The sequence below is a fragment of the Fukomys damarensis genome, unplaced genomic scaffold (genome assembly GCF_012274545.1).
Source record: "Fukomys damarensis isolate Sample0158 unplaced genomic scaffold, DMR_v1.0_HiC HiC_scaffold_5, whole genome shotgun sequence".
NCBI lineage: Eukaryota > Metazoa > Chordata > Mammalia > Rodentia > Bathyergidae > Fukomys > Fukomys damarensis.
The window spans coordinates 37,655,500-37,674,309 of record NW_022900917.1 but is presented as its reverse complement, the minus strand read 5'-3'; the positions used below and the strand labels follow the sequence as shown (position 1 = coordinate 37,674,309).

At 36.7% G+C, this 18,810-nt stretch overlaps 1 protein-coding gene across 5 annotated transcripts in view; it reads right to left on the bottom strand.

Moving 5' to 3' along the window:
• Positions 1 to 1,531: 1,531 nt before the first annotated feature.
• Eloc (elongin C) overlaps positions 1,532 to 18,810 on the bottom strand; it is a 28,728-nt gene continuing 11,449 nt past the window's right edge. For 4 of the 5 annotated variants that reach the window (XM_010622418.3, XM_010622415.3, XM_010622417.2 and 1 more), the window contains exons 2-4: positions 12,299 to 12,353; positions 9,649 to 9,792; positions 1,532 to 1,944 (exon numbers count right to left, since the gene is read on the bottom strand). In XM_010622418.3, the coding sequence (XP_010620720.1) occupies positions 1,754 to 1,944; positions 9,649 to 9,792; positions 12,299 to 12,302 (339 nt within the window). In that variant the 5' untranslated portion in view covers positions 12,303 to 12,353 and the 3' untranslated portion in view covers positions 1,532 to 1,753. Of the gene's footprint in view, positions 1,945 to 9,648; positions 9,793 to 12,298; positions 12,354 to 18,810 lie in introns of those variants that run through there. The other variant, XM_033760507.1, reaches the window with a different exon arrangement.

Below are 18,810 nucleotides of genomic sequence, written 5' to 3'. Positions count from 1 at the left end.
AGGTAACCTACAAAAATTAGTCAAAATTAAACTTTATTTCTAGCTATCTCCTTTTGAAATCATCATTTAGGTTTATAACTGATATTTTTGCTACCAAGTAGCAAACTTATTTTTTGTATGTCTACCACAGAACTGACATCCCCAGTCCCATAATATATTATACTTGATAATCTTTTATACTAAAGTACACATCAGTCTGTCTTAAGAACTTACTAAAAATATGCAACTTATACTTAACTGCTTTAAGTTAGCTGGAGAGTACTAGGTTTTCTAAGAGAAAAGTACTACTTTTTGTTGTTTGTTTTTCTAATTTCCAGAAAAAGTTGGTCTGCATTAAGCTAGTTTTTGTTGTTGTTTTGAGTTTTTGGCAGAACTGGGGATGGAACCCAGGAGTGTTGCTCTACTACAGAACTTCATTTCTAGCTTTTTTTTTTTTTTTTTTTTTTTTTTGTATTTTGTTTTGAGAGTTGTAAAAAGCTGCCCAGACTGGCTGCAACCTAGTGATCCTCCCAAACAGCCAAGGTTACAGGTGTGTGTGCTATCATGGCCAGCTTAGGCTTGTCTTTTTTTTTTTTTTTTTTTTGGTACCGGGGATCGAACTCAGGTCCTTGTGCTTGCACGGCAGGGAGCAAAACCTCTGAGCCAAATCCCTTGCCCTAGACTTGTCTTAATAAGAAATAAACGGATGATTTAAATTTACAAATGTTACAGTGACAGTTTGTTTTAAGGCAGAGACAACACTAAATTCAATTCTAGTGCATCTTATCCCATGTCTAAATAAAGATGCTCTATCAGTTTTCCAATTTTGTTTGTCTAATATAAAGGCTGAATGACTTTCTTACATGTATGAGTTTGGATTCAGAACACCCACTGATTATGGTACTATATTTATTGGAACTTATTTCAGTTGGGTGGAGGAAGACTAGAATTGCCTACTTTTAAAATTTAGATAAAGCTCATAGTGTTTTAATACATATTTAAACAAGTAGAAGTATATTCAAAAAGGACTATGAGAGAAGAATCACAAGTATAAAGGGAGCTTTATAGTAAAACAAAAATATAGCATTTTGGATTGCCCAAAATGCATAATACATAGAACTCTTAAGTCATGTAGTTTACTTGCTGACCATCTGGCTACAATTCAAACAGTTAAGGTCCCAAAAGTTGTACCTAGTAATGTTCCAAAATTGCTTTTAAATTAAGTTCTTAAATTGCAGCAATAAACAAAACACAATACACTTAAACAATACTGCAGTTTATAAAAAACACATTTAAGAAAAACTTATTCTTTTAGTAATAAAAATGTTTTAACTGTTATAAACATGTTTATCATGTAATTATTTGCATAACTCTAGTAATACTATCAGTAGCTATGAGAACTTTAAAGAAAAACACTAAAGGCATAAAAATACTTAGCCCCATTATTTACCTGTAGAACATGTTCATTTATGCCTACATCCGGCATTTGCTATATCATCATTGTTCTAATTTTAAAAGTTACATCCAAAAGATAAGGCAAAAACCACCTAAGAATTGGCATATCTGTTTATTTCTGTTTGTGAAAATGTCCTTAATTTGCTGATGTGGCAAACAAATTCCAACGGATTGCTATGCAAAAAACAAGATAATCTGCTTTGCAATTAACTTTACAGTTCAATTGCATACAGGCAACATGCTATATATGAAAAAATTACTACCTGATCTACAAGTATTAAATACTGAAAAATTAACAGTTTATTATAATTTATTTTATTTAACAATCTAGGAAGTTCGCAGCCATCAGCAGTTCCAGTGCTATTTCAGGTGCGATGGGAAATTCGGGAATCTCGGTGGAGCTGTTAGTGTAGCGAACCTTGTAGGTAAAATACATGCAGACTTTTGAAAGCACATGTGAAGGGATCTCTCTAAAATTGACCTCATTGGTTTCATTTTCAGCAAACTGACCTGTAAAACAAAAGGATTGTTGTATGTTATGGGCTGAACACTGCCCCAACCCCAATTCCTATGACGGAGGTACCTAGTACCTCATGATGTGACTGTATTTAAAAATGTCACTAAGTTAGATAAAGTCTCTGGGTGGTGATATGATATGACTGATTTCACAAGACCAGATCAGGATACAAACAGGTACAGGGGGAAGACTATATGAAGACACAGGGAAAGGACCATCTACATCGGCAAGGAAAGAGGCCTCGGAAGAAATCAACCTGTCAACACTTTCAACCCTGACTACACTCCAGTCTTGGTGGTTAAGCCATTCAGTCCATTGTCCTTTGCTATGGCACTCCTAGCAAACAAACAAATAACTCCACACAGCGACTCACAAATTACCTGATTTTTGAATATAAACAACATAAAAAACTGTATTAAAACAGAGTTTGAGATTCATCAAGACCGAATTTTAAAATTCTAATTCTACCCCATAGTCTGGAGACTTAAACAGCTTTTCCTAAGACTCTTGATGGTCTGATTACTGAAAGGTGAAAAGGATTAAAAAGAAAAAAACTAAATCATTCTTTTAGAAGATTCAGTTTGAGGAATCAAGTCTTCACAGATTAGCAGGAGTTCTATGCTGTACTGAACTGCTACATAAAAATGTCACAGCAACTAATAGATTTTCTAATTTGGCTTTTTGGCTGTGAGTGAATATATATACTAGATAATGAGAAATACCTTGTTGCACTTGGGCCGGAACCCAGGGCCTTGTGCATGCTAAACACATGCTCTACCACTGAGCTTCACCCCCAGCCCAAGACATATTATTATTTTTTTTAAATCACTCTGGCAAGGAAATCCACTATTGCCTCCTTTAGTTTTTTAAAAAAATATGCCATGAGCAGGGTCAGCTTGGGCAACTTCGTGAGCCCCTGTCTAAAAATAAAAAAATAAACAGGGCTGGGGATGTGGTTCAGTGGTAAGGTAACTCTGGCTTCAATACTCAATACTGCTAAAGAAAAATAAAAATGCTCATGTTAATAGTATACACTCATGAGAATCTTCTCTTTGTTTAATAGTACCTCATAGTTTTCAGACATCCATCAAATTATTTTTAGCCACATATGCAACATTGTTTAGCCTTTACTCAGAGGGACAAAATGTTTAACAGTCTAGTACTGGCACTGTGTAATGAATACAAAAGGCATTTCATATCTAAAAATACATTTTCTGAGAATGTGGCAGTAAGACTTATACTTTCTATGTGGGTGAGGGTATGAAAGGAAGAGGGCAGCAAACAATTCACAACGAAGTAAACTCTGGTTTGCCAGTAAACCTTTCTCGACTATGCATACAAAATATTATCAACAGGTACCTATTGGACTCTAGTACTAGTTTTTCTTTGTTAAGGCGAAGTTCATATAATCAACCATTTTAAAGTATACAACTCCATGGCATTTAGTGTACAACCAACACAGTTCCAAAACTACTTTTCTTTTTTGGGCCTGATTAGAGATTGAATCTCAGGGTACTCCAATGCTGAGCCACTTCTCTAGTCCTTGTTATTTATTTACTTTTGAGACTGGGTCTCACTAAGTTGCCCAGGCTGGGCTTGAGCTTGCAGTCCTCTTGCCTTGGCTCCAAAATATTCCATCAAGCCGAAATAAAACCACAAACCATTAAGCAGTTATCCCCAGTTTCTCCAGGCTTTGTCAAATACTAATCTGCTTTCTATCCATATGGATTTACTTAATCTGTATATTTCATGCAAATGAAATCATATTAAGTGTCAGCTTTCTCTCAGGGAGCATGTTTTGGAAATGCATTCATATTGCAGCATGCCACAATACCTTACCACAACAAGCCCCCATTTTTGCAATACTAGGGAATGAAATAAGGGTATTATTCATGGTAGGCAAGTGCTCTACTACTAAGCTGTATCTCTGGCTCTATTTCATTCTGTTTTATGAAAACAATACTTTTGGGCTGAATGGTTTCCTGCTCCTTCCCAGATAAAACTTGTTTCTAAAATAAAGGAAGCCGGGCATGGTGGTGCATGCCTACAATCCCAGCACTTGGGAGGCTGAGGTGGGAGGATTGCTGTGAGTTTGAGACCAGCCTGGGCTACATAGTGAGTTCCAGGTCAGTCTCAACTACATAGTGAGACCCTGTCCCAAAACACAAACAAACAAACACAATAAATAAATAAAAATACATAAATAAAAATAAAGGAAATCCAGGGCTAGGGATTTAGCTCAGTGGTTCCACCGCCTGCTTTGTAAGTGCAAGGTCCCGAGTTTAACTCCTGGTCCAAAAAAAGGGGGAAATTTTAATCTAAAATGTTGTTGGCATTTGTGATTATTCCCCCAAAAGCAATTCTTTGCACTGTCTAGCATGAAAGCCTAAAATCAGCAGGATGAATTGCTACAGGCCTGTCATCCCAGGTACTCTGAAGGCTGAGGCAGGAGGATCTCAAAGTTAAGGTTGGGCAATTTAAATACAGCGAGACCCAAAGGGAATGGGGTGGAGAAAGTATAGCTTAGTAGCACAGCACTTTCCTAGCATGTGTCAGGACCTGTGTTCAACTCCTAGCACTAAATAAATACCCAGAGCAGTGCATCTCCCTAGCACTCAGGACTCTGAAAAAAAAAACTGCTTTAGGATTGAAGAATACTGTATAGGACAAGCCTGTGAAAACTTATTACAGAAAGTAGTACAGCTATCCTAGTGATACCACGTCAAAAGCGTGTAAGAACCAAACCGATAAGGCTCTTTCTGGCATAAAAAGTGAATAATTTCAGCATCAGTAAGAATGACTGCCATCAAGTACAGTGGAATGCACCTCTATTCCCAGCTCCTGAGGAGGCTGAGGTAGGAGGTTTTCTTGAGCCTAAGAATTCATGGCCAGCCTAGAAGGGCATCATAGCGAACCCCCAAGAATGCCTGGAAGGAACTGAAAAAACATTAAATATTAAAGTTATAAGTTTGTAACACCAAAACTCACAACTAAAACATCTCCACTAATCCAGGCATGGTGGCATATACCTTATAATGCTTGTATTCTGGGAGGCTAAAGCAGGGGGTGGTTCCAAGTTCTAGTCCAGGCTGGACAATTTAGCAAGATTCTACTTCAAAATAAAAATTTTAAAAAGGGCTGGGTTGTAGCTCACTATGAAAGCCCTGGGTTCAAACCCCAGTACCAAGAAAAAGTAAAATAAAAACAAAACGGAAGAGGAAGAGGAAAAGAGAGAGGAAAAAGAGGAAGAGGAAGGAAGAGGAAACACCAGTAGCAAACATTTTATCTTTATATAAACTTGTATCTTTTCATAGACTGTATTTCAAAGTAATCAAAATAGGAGTTTTTTGGCAGTACTAGGGATTGAACCCAAAATCTTCACACTGAGCTGTATCCCCAGTCCGTTTTAATTTTTCATTTTGAGTCAGGATCTTGCTAAATGACTAATTTGTCCAGGCTAGGCTTAATATTGCAGCCTCCCAGAGTGCTGGGGATTACAGGCAATCTCCACTTGGCCTGGTGTAATAAAATATTTCTTTATAGAATGATTCTAGTCAATAAAGACAGAAAAAATTATAGCTATTTTGTAATCACCAATGAAGTGAATCACAATAGTCACAATGAATGCCAAAACCATTACATGAAAACCAGAGTAGGGAGTTTTCATGGGCGAATCAGTCTGACAATCCTGGAGCCCACTTTACCAATCTGGACGTTGCTAAAAGATGTGATATAACAGGAATACAGTTAGTGCACAAAGTGCTGAACCTATCCCCAAAACCATTAAACAGGAGAGAAAAGAAAAAAAAAACCTTCACAAGATTGAGGGGATACAAAAATAGCACTTATAGCTGGGCATGGTGGCACAGGCCTATAATCCCAGCACTCAGGAGGCTAAGGAGAATTATAGCAAGTTTGAGGCCAGCCTAAACTAATGGCAAGACTCTGTCTCAAAAAACTAAAAAAAAAAAAAAAGTATCCTTGATTAGAAATAAGAAGCAGAATCTAATCAAATCTCTACTATTCTTTTTTTTTTTTTTGGTTACCAGGAATTCAACTCAGGGCCTTGCTAAGGAAATATTAAATTTATCTAAAATGTGGACATTGCGCCAGGGATTTAGCTAGTGGTTCCAGCTCCTGCCTTGAAAGTGCAAGGGCCCAAGATGGATACCCGGCACCAAAACCACAAGAATAACAACAACAACAACAATAAAACGTGGACATATATAAATGACCTTGTTTCTCTAAAAACCTGATGGTCTCTATTAAAAAGGTACATAAGAACTATGACACAAAGTCAGAGATTTGCTTAAAATACTAAAAAGTGGGGAGGGCTAGGGACAATAGGTAAAATGAGATATGATGGACAAAATGTTAATAAAATATTAATAAAATGAAATATTAATATTAAAGTTGGTTGATGAGTATATGGAGGTTTATTACAGTATTCTCACTATTTCTGTTTAATATTTTCATACTAAAAATACAGAAAAGGAATTGCAATGGACACTAAATAACCAAAAAACATTGAAACAAATTAAAATTAGAAGCCTCACACAGCCCTATTTCTTTTTTTTGGGTGCCAGGGATCGAACTCAGAATGTTGCGCTTGTGAGGCAGGAGCAGTGCCACTGAGCTAAATCCTCAGCCCTCACAAAGCCCTATTTCCAACTTACTGCAAAGATGTAGTAATCAGAACAATGTGATACCAGAGTTCGATCACCAGCACCAAAAAAAAAAAAAAAAAAAAGGCTGTGACCTTATCTTTGACAAAGGAGCCAAACACTTTCACTTGAAGAAAGACAGACTCTTCAATAAATGATGCTAGAAAACTGGCTTTCCACATGCCGAAGACTAAATCTAGACCCGTATCTTTCATCACACACTAGACTGAAATAAACTGCATCAAAGATCTAAATATTAAAACAGAAACACTAAATCTGCTAGAATATAGCATAGATAGAACTCTTGAAGACATTGGTGTAGGCAAAGACTTTATGAACAAAGCTGATCACACAGGAAATATCAGAAAGAATCAACAACTGGGATCTCATCTTTTTTTTTTTTTTTTGATATCAGGGATCAGACTCTGGACCTTGCGCTTGGGAGGAAGGTGGCGGCTCCACTGAGTTAAGTCCCTGGCCCTCGGATCTCATCTTATTAAAAAGCTTTTGTACAGCAAAAGAAAGCACCAACACAGTGAAGAGACAACTCATGATGTGGGAAAATACTTTTGCCAGCTGTTCCTCAGAAAAAGAATTAATATCCAGAATACATAAAGAACTAAAAAAAAACAGATTCCCCCAAATTTAAAGAATCAATCCAAAATGAGTATCTGAAATGAAGAGACACCTCTCAGATGAAGAAAGAGAAACAGCAAATAAATATTTGAAAAAATGTTCAACATCACCGGTCATTCCAGAGATTCAAATTAAAACAATGCTGAGATTCTATCTCACTTCAGAAAGAACGGCTGACATCAAGAAATCAACCAAACAGCCAGGATTTATCTCAGTGGTACTGCCACCTGCCTCACAATCAAAAGGCCCCAAGTTCAATGCCCAGTACCACCCAAAAAGAAAAGAAATCACCAATAAATGCTGGCAGGGCTGTGGGGATAAAGAAACCTTTTCCCACTGTTGGTGCAGACTGGTGGAGTGTACACTGGTAGAACCACTGTGGAAACCAGGGTGGAGATTCCTGAAAAAATTAAAACTTGAGGTTCTGTTTGAGCCAGCCATTCCCCTTCTTGTTATCTTTCCAAAAGAATTAAAAGCATTATAACTACAGCAATATATGCACACCTATATTTATAGTGGCATAGTTTTTAACAGCTAAATCTTGGAGGGCCAGGAATTTAGCTCTTGGAAACAGCCCAAATGCCAATCAACTGATTGAATTGATAAAGATGTGAGTTTTTATACAATGGAGTACTACTCAGCTACAAAGAAAGATGAGCTTGAGACATTTCTAGCTAAATGGATGCACCTTGAGACCGTAATTTTAAGTGAGATAGGCACAAATGTTTAAATACCACATTATCTCTCTGGCATGAGGAACCAAAAGTGGAAACAAGGACCAAAATGTATAACAGATATTGGGAAATGGGAAGAAAATGTTCAAATGAGAAAAAGAACATGAGAGGGGGTGGGGGAAAGAAAAGAGAAGGGATAAAGAGAATAGAAGGAAAAAATGGAAACAAAGCTTTTGTAAATAAGGAGGGGAAGAAGGGTCAAGGAGAGAATGGGAAAAAAAGCAAGATATAACATGTATGGGAACAAATTCCCTAAGATGAATGTTATCATTATGTTTATCTAACATGTACCAGCAAAGGCTTTGCTTTGAAAAGGAGGAGTGGGTATACCACAGTGATACTGCAAGATTCCAGGTTCAATCCCCAGTACTGGAAAAAGAAAAAAAAGGAAAAAACCACCCCCCAAAACAAAAGAGACAATAGGAAATATTGGCCAAGACATATAAAAACCCTACTGTGCTAAGAAAATTATTCATCTGCTGTGGAAACAACTTGGTGGTTCCTCCAGAAACTAAACATATGATTAAACAATTCCACTACAAGGAATATACGTTAAAGAAACAAAAGAAGGTAGAAAACAAATAATCTATACATAAATGTTCAGAGCAGCACTATTCATCACAGCCTAAAGGTGGAAACAACCCAAAAAGTTCATCAACTAATGAACAGATAAACAAAATGTGACATATTCACCCACTACACTTTCACGTAGCCATAAAAAGGACTGCAGTACTACTGCTATACATGCTACCCACCACATGGATGAACCCTAAAAACATTAATGTCAAGTGAAAAAAAGCCAGACACATTTTATGATTCCATTTGTATGAAGTGTCTAGAACAGGTAAATTTACTGTTTTGTGTTTTTTTGAGACAGGGTCTCACTATGTAGTTGAGACTGACCTGGAACACACTATGTAGCCCAGGCTGGTCTCAAACTTACAGCAATCCTCCTGTCCCAGCCTCCCAAGTGCTGGGATTACAGGCGTGTGCCACCATGCCCGACTTAGAACAGGGAAATTTAAAAAGCAGATTGGTAGTTGCTGAATAGTGCTAGGGACAGAAGAGATAATGATAGCTTAATGAGTATGGAGTTTCCTTTTGGAGTGATGAAATTGTCTTGGAATTAGAAGTGACAGTCTCAAAACACTGTGAATGTAGCGCATGCAACTAAATTGTACACTTTAAAACTTTGTGAATTTTTAAGGTTAAAAAATTTTATTTCAAGAAAAAATATTTCAAGAAAAAAAGATTAAGAATACAAATCTGGGAGGTGATGACTTCTATACTTTAAATATAACTAGAACAAAATCATGACTCAGTCTTTAAGAACAGAAAATGGTAGAAACCAACTTTTTTTCCAATCAATATAATCATGCAATAATATTATAAGAGAAACTCTCCCCGGGCGTGGTGGCGCATGCCTGTAATCCCAGCACTCAGGAGGCTGAGGCAGGAGGATCACTGTGAGTTCAAGACCAGCCTGGGCTGTATACTGAGTTCCAGGTCAGTCTCAACTACATAGTGAGACCCTGTCTCAAAAAAAACCAAAAAGAAAAGAAGAGAAACTTTCATTTTAAATGCTAAGAGTTGTTTGATTCAACTTAAAAAAAAGATTCAACAAACAAAAGATGCACAAAGGAAAACAAAGAACTATACTTACCTGGGCCACTCAACATGGCTTTTATTGTTCCTGATGTTAGTGCATGTTCTCTTTTTACAATAAATTCATGACCATCAGAAGATATCAATTTGACATACATTGCATCAGGGCCTTCACAGCCACCATAGGTTTTCTCCTCACCATCTGAAGGAAAGTAAGTAGTGAAATGAGTTTTGCATTACATATGTATTAAAAACAAACAGTGCCTGGAATGATGGCACACATCTATAATCCCAGCTATGTGGGAGGGGCTGAGGCAAAAGGATCATATATTTGAGGCCAAACTGGAAAAATTAGCAAAGCCAGGTCCAAATAAAAACTAACAGTGGTGCTACCACCTGCCTTGCAAGCGCAAGGTCCTGTGTTCAATCCCTAGTACCCCCCCCCAAAAAAAAAAAAAAAGTACTAGGGATGTACCTCAAAGGTAGAAAGCTGTTCATGGGTTTGATGCCAGGGCATGAGGGAGGGAAAAAAGGATAGATAGATGAATTAGGTTTACCAAGGTTAACATTTGAGGAATTCAAGACCAAAAACATTTCTGTAAGATAACATTACCAAGATTTAAAATTTTTTTTTGTTTTGTTTTTGTTTTTGTTTTTTGAGACAGGGTCTCACTATGTAGTTGAGACTGACCTGGAACTCACTATATAGCCCAGGCTGGTCTCAAACTCATAGTGATCCTCCTGTCTCAGCCTCCCAAGTGCTAGGATTACAGGTATGCACCACCACACCCAGCAAGATTTTAAAGTTTTTAACATCCTACTTTACTCTAAATATCTTCCACTGTCATATAAACTGTATCAAAGGATATAACACTGATGAAAAATCTATCAGAAATTTTCAAGGAAGCATTTATTTGTGACTAAAACAGCACATTCAAATGTGAAGCCTAAGACAAAAATATTTAAATAGTATGACTTCAATTATATCATGTGAAATGCTTTATAAGAAATAAAATGCAGGTACAAGATCCCAGTAATGAATGTAGCTGTACTGTCTACCTAGAATGTACCAATAAATTAAATTAAATTTAAAAAAAAAGAAATAAAATGCAGGGCTGGGCACCTAGCTCAGAGGTTTCTTGCCTGCCTGGCAAGCACAAAGTCCTGAGTTTGCTTCCTGGTACCAAAAAATAAAAAAATTTTAAAAAATTAAAAAAAGAAAGAAAGAAAATGAATAGTTTATGGTTGAATGTTTATATGTCATATGAGAAAACCTTCCTTTGGCAAGCCCCAAATCTATAAGTTAAAGCTTCTTTTACTCAGCATTACATTTCCAAAAGCAATCTTAAAACTATTTGTCAATTTAAATTATTGGATGACAGCTGGGATTGGTGGCACACGCCTGTAATCCCAGCACTCAGGAGGCTGAGGCAGAAGGATTGCTGTGAGTTCGAGACCAGGCTGGGCTACATAGTGAGTTCCAGGTCAGTCTCAACTACATGGTGAGACCCTGTCTCAAAAAACCAAAAATAAATAAATTAAATTAAATTAAAAAGTAAATAAATTATTGGATGATTGAAGTAACACAAAATATCAATCTTTAAAAATTCAAAGTAGAGGGACTAGGTGATGCAGCTCAGTGGTAGTGTAGTTGCCTACCATGTACAAGGCCCTAGGTTCAATCCCTTGCACTACCACCACAATAAAAATAAGTAAAAAGAAGTGAGAACAGATCTGTTACCAGATATCTGTACTGCCACAGTGCTAGCTTTAGCCACAGTAGTCGGCCCAACGTTAACTTTTTGTCACCAAAGAACTTTCTCCATACCCCTCAAAGTAGGCAAACACTTAAAGGACACTAAAGAAGCTGTGTATGGTGGCTCATGTCTGTAGTCCCAGAACTCTGGCTAAGGTAGGAGAATCACAAGTTTGAAGCCAGTCTGGGGCTGCTAGTGTGTTCTAGGCTACCCTGGACTATATGGTGAGACTCTGTCTCAAAACCAAAACAAAACAAGGACACCAAAGAAACAAGTTAATACAGTAAGTGACCCCTTATTGGGTCCTAGATTAAAAAAACAAAAACAAAAAAATCAAAAAACCTGCTGTGAAGAACACTATTGAAACAATTGAGAAATCCTAAAATGGGCTAAATTAGAAGACACATGTGGAAGTATTTAATTGCGAAGTGTTGTTGTATAAATACTGAACAGTAGAGAAGCAGTGCACAACATGCAGAGAAAGTAAATATGGCAAAACATAACTATTCAATGAAAGCTATGAGTGTATTAGTTTTGCAATTTTTCATAAAAAAAAAATCCAGAGGAATACAAGATGTAACTAACTTGGAAACTGAGTATTCAAACGCACAGAATTTTTTTTAGCAATTTTTTGCTAATATCTAAAAAACTTAAATATCAATTATTTCAATTTAAAATTGTTTCTAATATATTTCACAAGACAAACCATTTTATGCTTGTTAGGAAAGTTACAAATTTCTGAAGGTACAGTTATTAATCAGATCTTACCAACTAGATCTGGTACAATATCATTACTGATCTGCCTTTCAGGAATATACAGTAAACTAATTTCAATTTAGCTATTTTCTTACTTGTATTAATGACTCAGAACCTTAGCTTTCTTTAATAGATTTAAAAAAAAAACCTAACTTCTACTAACTGAAACAGAGAAACTGCCTTTATATAACTTACCCATTATGTTCTTATATAATTCTACTTTGGTTCCACAGGAACTTTTAGTAGTTTCCTGAAAATATAAAAACACAGTATTAAACTAATGTTGTTTAAAAAAAAAAAAAAGACTGTTGTAACAGACATGTTTTCACTTATTATTACTTATGTCCTCAATCATGATTCCAACACACAATTCTATCAATCAACTCAAAAGTACCAAAATGTTTTGTGAGATTCATCAGTTGAATCTTCAAAATTACAAGAGTATTTAAAATAGAAAATAACAAATAACCACTATACATTGATTTGCAGTGGTAACAATGAGGGAAAGATTGTGAAGTATGTGCCATGTTAAGAGTGAACAAAAGCCAGATGTGGTGGTGCACACTTGTAATCCCAGCATTGAAGAGGCAGAGGCAGGAGGATCGCCATGAGTTCAAGGCCAGCCTGGGCTACACACTGAGTTCAAGGCTAGCTTGAACTACATAGAGAGACCCTGTATCCGCCCCCCTCCAAAAAAAAAAAAAAAAAAGAGTGAACAGAGCTGGGGATTTAGCTCAGAGGCACTGCCGCCTGTCTCACAATCACAAAGTCCTGAGTTCAATCCCTGGTATTGCAAAAAATAAACAAAAAGAGAGTGAACAGAAATGGTGGTTCAAACCTGTACTTCCACCGCTCTGGTAGGCTGGGGCAGGAGAATTGAAAGTTTGAGCCCAGCCTGGGCAATTTGGTAAGAATCCTGTGTCAAAATTAAAAATAACTGCGCCTGCCTTGCATGTAAAAGGTCCTGAGTTCAATCCCTGGTACCAAAATAAATAAATAGATAGATAGATAGATAGAAAGAAAGAAATAAAAAATAAAAGTAAAAAAAGGGCTGGGGGTGTAATTCAGGGCAAATGTCCTCAGTTCAATCTCTAGATACAGGGAGAAATACAATACAATTGTATCTTACATACTGTTGAAGAGAAAAATGTAAATTAGAAATCAGTAGGTATGTGTCTCAAAAAGCTAAAAACAAACTCATTTGATCCAGCTATACCACTCCTTGGTATACACCTGAAGGAATTAAAGTCAGCATATTATAGAGATACTGCCATACCCATGGTTTATTTAGATACAATGTGTAACATGGAATCAGCCTATGTGCTCATTAATGGATGAATGGGTAAAGAAATATATACAATGCAGTGTTGTTCATAAAAACAAATTAAATCATGCTATTTGCAGGAAAAATGGGAGGAACATGGAGATCATGTTAAATGAAATAAGCTAGATTCAGAGAAAGATATAACATACACACTTTCCCTAGGAATCTAGGGGAAAACAGACAAAAATAAACATTAAAAAATATTTTTTTCTATACAGCAATGATGAACCAGCTGAAAAAAGAAATCAGAAAAATCCCAATCTTTAAAAATTCACAATCTTTTTTCTTTCTTTTTTTTTCGGAACTGGGGAATGAACTCCGGTCCTTGTACTTGCGGAACCACTGAGCTAAATCCCAGGCCCCAAAATTCACAATCTTAAAAAAAAAAAAAACCTAGAGAGCCGGCATGGTGACATTTGCCTGTCATACCAGCACTCAGGAGGCTGAGGCAGGAGGATTATTGAGTTTGCGTCAGCCTGGGCTACATAATGAGTTTAAGGCCAACCTGAACTACATACTGAGACCTTGTCTCAAAAAACAAAATAAAACAAAACTTGCCACATGTGGGGCGTGGTGGTGCACGCCTGTAATCCCACCACTCCGGAGGCTGAGGCAGGAGGATCACTGTGAGTTCAAAACCAGCCTGGGCTACACAGTAAGCTTCAGGTCAATCTCAACTACATTGTGAGACCCTGTCTCAAAAAAAAGCAAAGCTGGAGCAATAACCAATTTCAAATTATCACATAGCCACAGTAACAAAAACATCTTGGTACTGGCATGAAGATAGATATATAGACAAATTAAATAAAATAGAGAACACAGAAACAAACTATACAACTACAGCCATCTGATTATTGAGACTAGAATAAAAAATGTATATTGAAGAAAAGAGCCTTTTTAGCAAATGACGCTGGGGGGAAATGGATAACCATATATAGAAGACTGCAACTAGATCCCAATCTCTCATTCTGCACAAAAATCAATTTGAAACAGATGAAAGACTTAGGCATAAGACCTGAAATGTTGAAACTGCCACAAGAAAACACCGGGGAAACACATAAAGCCATAGGCACATGCAAAAGCTGCCTGAATTGGTCTCTAGTAGTGTGAGAAATAATAGTCAACAAATGCAACTTCAAATTAAAGTTTCTGTTCAGCAAACATGAGAGAAGAGACAATAGGAGAAATTCTGCCAGCTATTCTTCCAACAGAGAATTATCTAGAACTTATAAAACACTCAAACTCCACCACACACACACACACACACACACACACACACACCCCAAATGGCTCAATGAAATGGGCAAATGACCATTTTTAAAAATTGCAAGTATATGGAAAATTATTCATCATCTTTAGCCATTAAGAAAATGCAAATCAAAACACTGAGACCTCATCTCACACAAGTCACAATGGGAATCATGAAGAATACTAACTAAACAAATGCTGGCAAGAACAGGGAAAAACTGAGTATTTCTACACTGCTGGTGGGAATGTAAATTAATACAGCCAATGTGGAACTAAGTATGGAGGTTCCTCAAAAAACTAAAAACAGTGCCAACCAGCTGTGGAGGCACATGCCCATAATTCCAGCACTTGGGAGGCTGAAGCAGGAGGATCACCTTGAGTTCAGTTGAGGCCAGCGTAGACCACACAGTGAGTAGGCCACCCTGAACTGCACAGCCAGATGCTGTCTTTAAAAAAACCAAACCAAAACAAAAGCAAACCCTAAAATAGAACTTCCACATGATCCAGCTATATACCACTCGCTGGTATATAGGAAGGAATCAAAGTCATCATACTATATGGACAATCACACACTCAAGTTTACTGCAGCACAATTCACAATAGCTAAGATACAAAACCAACCTAGGTGCCCATCAACAGATGAACATAGCTAGAAAATGTGTTATGTACATTCAGTGGAGTATTGTTCAGCCATAAAGAACACATTTCTATCACTTTTAGGAAAAAGAATAGAATTTTTAAGTGAAAACATCACATTTTCCCTAATATATGGAATCTGAAAAATAAGGTGAAACAACAGAAGGGAGAGCACTAGAGAAAAGGAGGGAAGAAGGAGCACAGAGAAGAGTGTAAGAGAGGGTCATGGGAGGATGGAGACAATCAAATTACATTGTACACGTGTATGAATATAGTACAAACTCAATATTTTGTAAAACTGACAGGCAGTAACAAATATATACGAAAAAGAAAAAAAGAATATTAGAAGTGGATCGGAAGCACAAGGTCCTGAGTTTGACCCCCAGTACAAAAAAAAAAAAGTGGATCAGGAAGAGGGGTCTAAGGGAGAGTAAGGGGGAATGAATGATCAAATTATGCTATATAAAAAAGCTACAATGAAATTCAGTATTTTGTAAAATTAAGATGAACTAACAAAAATGTAAGAATTGGGGAAAAAGTTAACAGACATTAAAAAAACAGTACAGTCCATTAAATGCAAACACATATCATAATGATCAAGAAAAATAAACTGCATTTCTGAGTTGTTCTAAGGCAATAATAATCCTTTATTCTTTTTCTGAGTAAAGAGCTCTGTCAAGAATCTGAAGTTGGGTCTTGTACAATAAAAGCGTGTCCCTGCTTTGCAGAATAAATCTTTGTCCTTGGTTTCTGGGAGGTGACCTCTAAATCCATGGAATTTTACTATGGACCCTGTTGGACCCTGACAGTTCATGTTAACCAGTTGACTAGAAGGCCTCCAGATAGCACAAGGTAACTAGAGGACCCACGATGAAGAGCACTGAGGGCCTTGATAAACAGCACGACCTTCACTGGAAGAGGGCTGAAGACAGTTCAATCTTGTTCATGCTTTATCAGCAAAGCCTACGTAAACTCAGGGAGATTTTAAGGTTAATAATATTCAGTGTGCTTTGCTACATGTCAATGTGCTAGGAGATCCACTCCTACTGACTCAACAGATTGAGGACATAGGAAGCTCTGTATCCTGCATTTTCTTTTTTGCAGGGGAGGAGGTACCAGGGATTGAACTAGGGACCTTGTGCTTACAAGGCAGGTGGTGGCACCACTTAGATAAATCCCCGGCCCTGTATCCTGTATTCTCTAGCTGGTGGTAAACACTAAGCAAATATTTGCTTGAACAAATGACAACATGATATAACAAAGGACATTAAGTAGTGTCTAGTACATATAAAGTTTTGCTCTTCCATTCCTTGTGCATACAGGCTACCAAAGTTCTAAAATTTAATGAAATGGTAAAAAATGATAATTTTTTAGTAGTCTTAATTTTACAAAACAAGATGACTCCTAAAGGAAAATATTTTATTTCAGTAATTTGTGTTTTAACAACATACAATAGCATCTCTTAGAAGGATGTTACTGTACCAATATTATTCTTCATGTCAGTAATAGAAAAACAGCCCATCATTTTTTTTTTTTTTTTTTGGAGACAGGGTCTCACTTATGTAGTGAGACTGACCTAGAACTCAATGTGTAGCCAAGGCTGGTCTCAAACTCACAGTGACCCTCCTGCCTCAGCCTCTAGAGTGCTGGGATTACAGGCGTGCACCACCACGCCTGGCAAAAATAGCCTATCTTAACTATCATGTTCTTGGCCAATACTTTAATGCATGCCTTATGGAAAAGGTGAAGCAAATAAAACATTTAAAGCAAGAAAGGAATTTAGGAAAAAACGTCTTTAAACGTGCAGTTTATAGAGAGGCCATTTGTTCCAAGTAGAAATGAAGTAGCAGAAATCAAATCTACTTGGGAAGTTGAGGAAGAGGCTAAACTGTGTGTGGTGATGCACATCTGTAATTCCAGCACTGGGGAATCTGAAGTAGGAGGATTGCTGTGAGTTTGAGGCCAGCCTTGAATTATAAACAGTGAGACCCTGTCTGAAAAAGGAAAGGGGGAAGAAGGGGCCGGGGGCTGGTCTGCCTGAGCCCACCGGTTTGAGAACACTCTGGATAACACTACAAATTTCCACCCAAAAAAAAATTTTTTTTTAAATCAATCTTGGTCTACAACACCTAATGTGAGATAAAGCAAAAAGGACAACAATGGTGATGAAGTATTATACTTAATTGTGGGCCTAATAAGTGGTAAACATTGCACTAAATGCCTTACAGATAGTATTTCATTTAAAACCAGGTCTTCCACAAGATTATTCATATTTTATTATCATATTTTAAATACTAGGGAATACTAAAAGAGGCTGTTATTTGCTTAAGGTTTTCACAATTTAAAGAGAGTGTTAAGAAATAACCCTAGTTAGGCATGATTCACAGCCATGTTCTATTCCTCATTATTCCCTGGTTAACATATTATGGCTCCAGTTAAAATTTATCAAAGCCATTTTTATACTCCTTTATAATCATTTAAAAAATGTGAGAAAGGCTTGAAGTACAAGAATTTCAATTACCAATTTTTCTATGTTTGATAATCTCAGGAGTAAAACGACTAGGATGTTTTTAACTAGCAGTAGCTAAAAAAAGTCATGCAGTTACATCTCAGAAGCCCTTTGGGTAGAGATAGTTTCTCTACCAACTGAATATAGTCAATAAACTCTACATTTATACAAAAGAGGTTAGAGGGAGTAATCCACTACCACCAACATAGAAAGAAAAGCATCAGTAATGAGTTGAAATTTCCTAAATCTTAGGTAGACGTTAAAGTATCTGAAACATGATTAAGTTTATGAGTCATAAATTACCTGTAGAAGCCTAAATTTAAGGAAAACTTTGAATTTCTATTACACGATTGAGTTGAGCTCTACAATGAATTGATGGTTCTTTGAAAGAATAAACAAATCAGACAAACCTAATCTTATCAAAAAAAGGAAAGAAAAGATCCAAATCAATGCAAATAGAATGAAAAAGGTGAAAAAGACACTGCTGATACAGAAGATTACTAGATTAGCAACTACTTCACAATGAATTGGAGAATGCAGAAAATGGATAATTCCTAGATATATAGGAATTACCAAAACTGAAACAAGAAGATTTTAAAACTCCAAATAATCCAGTAACATGCAGTAATAAACAACCTACCACCCAGAAAAGCCAGGTCCTAATGGATTCGACTTTAAGCAAGATCTAATGCCAATAATCTTTCATTGCTTTAATGAAATCAAAAGGGAAGGTGTACTCCCCAAAGTTATTCCCGAAGACAGCATTACCTCAGGGTAATCAAAAGAACTACAGGCCAATCTCCCTAATGAACACAGAAACAAAAATCCTCAATAAGATACTGGCAAACAGAATACTACAAATCACAAAAAGATCATACATCATATCAAGTAAGACTTCATCCCAGGAATACAGAGATGGTTCAACATAGGCAAATCAATGTTAATACATCACACAAATACAAGGACAAAAAAAAAAAAAAAAAAAAAAAA